The 4679-nt window shown below is 45.1% G+C and overlaps 1 protein-coding gene across 1 annotated transcript in view; it reads right to left on the bottom strand.

Moving 5' to 3' along the window:
* LOC123995835 (extensin-like) overlaps window positions 1-4213 on the bottom strand; it is a 52120-nt gene extending 47907 nt beyond the window's left edge. Inside the window, exon 1 of the mRNA XM_046299517.1 lies at window positions 4204-4213. Within this exon, the coding sequence (XP_046155473.1) occupies window positions 4204-4213 (10 nt within the window). The remainder of the gene's footprint in view (window positions 1-4203) is intronic.
* Window positions 4214-4679: the final 466 nt, after the last annotated feature.

The raw sequence follows: 4679 nt of genomic DNA on the forward strand, positions 1-4679 counted from the left end.
AATATGGCTCTCTGAACGGATCGTAAACCAGAACCAGAAACAATATGGCTCTCTGAACGGGTCGTAAACCAGAAACAATATGGCTCTCTGAACGGGTCGTAAACCAGAAACAATATGGCTCTCTGAACGGGTCGTAAACCAGAAACAATATGGCTCTCTGAACGGGTCGTAAACCAGAACCAAAACAATATGGCTCTCTGAACGGGTCGTAAACCAGAAACAATATGGCTCTCTGAACGGGTCGTAAACCAGAAACAATATGGCTCTCTGAACTGGTCGTAAACCAGAACCAGAACCAGAAACAATATGGCTCTCTGAACGGGTCGTAAACCAGAAACAATATGGCTCTCTGAACGGGTCGTAAACCAGAACCAGAAACAATATGACCCTTTTCTACAGCGGTGGTTCCTCTCTCTGTCATTGCACCGCCAGCTAAATGTTGTTCTGTGTTCTACAGCGGTGGTTCCTCTCTCTGTCATTGCACCGCCAGCTAAATGTTGTTCTGTGTTCTACAGCGGTGGTTCCTCTCTCTGTCACTGCACCGCCAGCTAAATGTTGTTCTGTGTTCTACAGCGGTGGTTCCTCTCTCTGTCATTGCACCGCCAGCTAAATGTTGTTCTGTGTTCTACAGCGGTGGTTCCTCTCTCTGTTACTGCACCGCCAGCTAAATGTTGTTCTGTGTTCTACAGCGGTGGTTCCTCTCTCTGTCACTGCACCGCCAGCTAAATGTTGTTCTGTGTTCTACAGCGGTGGTTCTGTTACTGCATCGCCAGCTAAATGTTGTTCTGTGTTCTACAGCGGTGGTTCCTCTCTCTGTTACTGCACCGCCAGCTAAATGTTGTTCTGTGTTCTACAGCGGTGGTTCCTCTCTCTGTCATTGCACCGCCAGCTAAATGTTATTCTGTGTTCTACAGCGGTGGTTCCTCTCTCTGTTACTGCACCGCCGGCTAAATGTTGTTCTGTGTTCTACAGCGGTGGTTCCTCTCTCTGTTACTGCACTGCCAGCTAAATGTTGTTCTGTGTTTACAGCGGTGGTTCCTCTCTCTGTCACTGCACCGCCGGCTAAATGTTGCTCTGCCCACAGAACAAATAGTGTTCTAAATGTTGCTCTGCCCAAATAGTACACCCTATTTTTTTCTGTGTGTTCGATGTGTTCTATTTTTTTCTGTGTGTTCTATGTGTTCTGTGTGTTCTGTTTGTTCGATGTGTTCTGTGTGTTCTATGTGTTCGATGTGTTCTGTGTGTTCTGTTTGTTAGATGTGTTCTGTGTGTTCTGATTGTTCTATGTGTTCTGTGTGTTCTGTTTGTTCGATGTGTTCTGTGTGTTCTATGTGTTCTGTTTGTTCTGTGTGTTCTGTGTGTTCTGATTGTTCTTTGTGTTCTGTGTGTTCTATGTATTCCATATGTTCTGTGTTCCATACTATATAATACCAGTCCATTCTGAGGGGCTTCGATGCCAGATAGATCCAAATAAGGGAAGGCTTTCAGAAATACATTGTGCTTTAACTGATTGGATCATTTTGGGCTATTTGTTGGTGGGCACACACACACACACGCACGCACACACACACACACACACACACACACACACACACACACACACACACACACACACACACACACACACACACACACACACACACACACACACACACACACACACACACACACACACACACACACACACACACACAGTGTATTAACAATGTCCTTGTTGAAGTGGAAGTGCACTAATCAGTAGCTAACTGAATTAGCCTGGCCAGCTCTAATTAACTTCAAACAGCTTCCTTCGACTCAAATACTTTCTCATGGCCCAAATGGAACCATATTCCTGTATAGTGCACTACTTTAGACCAGGGCCCATAGGGGTAGTGCACTACTTTAGACCAGGGCCCATAGGGGTAGTGCACTACTTTAGACCAGGGCCCATAGGGGTAGTGCACTACTTTAGACCAGGGCCCATAGGGGTAGTGCACTACTTTAGACCAGGGCCCATAGGGGTAGTGCACTACTTTAGACCAGGGCCCATAGGGGTAGTGCACTACTTTAGACCAGGGCCCATAGGGGTAGTGCACTACTTTAGACCAGGGCCCATAGGGGTAGTGCACTATTTTAGACCAGGGCCCATAGGGTTAGTGCACTACTTTAGACCAGGGCCCATAGGGGTAGTGCACTACTTTAGACCAGGGTCCATAGGGGTAGTGCACTATTTTAGACCAGGGCCCATAGGGGTAGTGCACTACTTTAGACCAGGACCCATAGGGGTAGTGCACTACTTTATAGACCTGGGTCCATTTGGGACATAACCACAGCTTTGAGACCATTGCCCATGGAAACATGTTGCTCTGACATGGGAACATGTTGCTCTGACATGGGAACATGTTGCTCTGACATGGGAACATGTTGCTCTGACATGGAAACATGTTGCTCTGACATGGAAACATGTTGCTCTGACATGGGAACATGTTGCTCTGACTGAGAACATGTTGATCTGACATGGGAACATGTTGGACATGGAAACATGGAAACATGTTGCTCTGACATGGGAACATGTTGCTCTGACATGGGAACATGTTGCTCTGACATGGGAACATGTTGCTCTGACATGGAAACATGGAAACATGTTGCTCTGACATGGAAACATGTTGCTCTGACATGGAAACATGGGAACATGTTGCTCTGACATGGGAACATGTTGCTCTGACATGGAAACATGTTGCTCTGACATGGGAACATGGGAACATGTTGCTCTGACATGGAAACATGTTGCTCTGACATGGAAACATGTTGCTCTGACATGGAAACATGTTGCTCTGACATGGGAACATGTTGCTCTGACATGGGAACATGTTGCTCTGACATGGAAACATGTTGCTCTGACATGGAAACATGGAACATGTTGCTCTGACATGGAAACATGTTGCTCTGAATGGAAACATGTTGCTCTGACATGGAAACATGTTGCTCTGACATGGAAACATGTTTCTCTGACATGGAAACATGGAAACATGTTGCTCTGACATGGAAACATGTTGCTCTGACATGGAAACATGGAAACATGTTGCTCTGACATGGAAACATGTTGCTCTGACATGGGAACATGTCGCTCTGACATGGAAACATGTTGCTCTGACATGAAAACATGTTGCTCTGACATGGAAACATGTTGCTCTGACATGGAAACATGTTGCTCTGACATGGAAACATGGAAACATGTTGCTCTGACATGGAAACATGTTGCTCTGACATGGGAACATGTTGCTCTGACATGGAAACATGTTGCTCTGACATGGAAACATGTTGCTCTGACATGGAAACATGTTGCTCTGACATGGAAACATGTTGCTCTGACATGGAAACATGGGAACATGTTGCTCTGACATGGGAACATGTTGCTCTGACATGGAAACATGTTGCTCTGACATGGAAACATGTTGCTCTGACATGGGAACATGTTGCTCTGACATGGGAACATGTTGCTCTGACATGGGAACATGTTGCTCTGATATGGAAACATGGAAACATGTTGCTCTGACATGGAAACATGTTGCTCTGACATGGAAACATGTTGCTCTGACATGGGAACATGTTGCTCTGACATGGGAACATGTTGCTCTGATATGGAAACATGGAAACATGTTGCTCTGACATGGAAACATGTTGCTCTGACATGGAAACATGTTGCTCTGACATGGAAACATGTTGCTCTGACATGGAAACATGTTTCTCTGACAAAACATGTTGCTCTGACATGGAAACATGTTGCTCTGACATGGAAACATGGAAACATGTTGCTCTGACATGGAAACATGTTGCTCTGACATGGAAACATGTTGCTCTGACATGGGAACATGTTGCTCTGACATGGGAACATGTTGCTCTGATATGGAAACATGGAAACATGTTGCTCTGACATGGAAACATGTTGCTCTGACATGGGAACATGTTGCTCTGACATGGGAACATGTTGCTCTGATATGGAAACATGGAAACATGTTGCTCTGACATGGAAACATGTTGCTCTGACATGGAAACATGTTGCTCTGACATGGAAACATGTTGCTCTGACATGGAAACATGTTGCTCTGACATGGAAACATGTTTCTCTGACATGGAAACATGTTGCTCTGACATGGAAACATGTTGCTCTGACATGGAAACATGGAAACATGTTGCTCTGACATGGAAACATGTTGCTCTGACATGGGAACATGTCGACATGGAAACATGTTGCTCTGACATGAAAACATGTTGCTCTGACATGGAAACATGTTGCTCTGACATGGAAACATGTTGCTCTGACATGGAAACATGGAAACATGTTGCTCTGACATGGGAACATGTTGCTCTGACATGGAAACATGTTGCTCTGACATGGAAACATGTTGCTCTGACATGGAAACATGTTGCTCTGACATGGAAACATGTTGCTCTGACATGGAAACATGTTGCATGTGTAGCTCTGACATGGAAACATGGGAACATGTTGCTCTGACATGGGAACATGTCGCTCTTACAGTTTCTGTTTAATAAAGAATAAAGCGTTGTAAATGAATACCACATTGAGTGGTTTGATCATCCTCGGGGATCTGTTGATTTGATGAGTCATGCTAAATGTAATGAGATTTCTGGGCCAGTTCATCTGTTGCATGTTGGTCTTTGTCCTCAGATCTGACTGG

Source organism: Oncorhynchus gorbuscha, linkage group LG14 (assembly GCF_021184085.1).
Source record: "Oncorhynchus gorbuscha isolate QuinsamMale2020 ecotype Even-year linkage group LG14, OgorEven_v1.0, whole genome shotgun sequence".
Taxonomy (NCBI): Eukaryota; Metazoa; Chordata; class Actinopteri; order Salmoniformes; family Salmonidae; genus Oncorhynchus; species Oncorhynchus gorbuscha.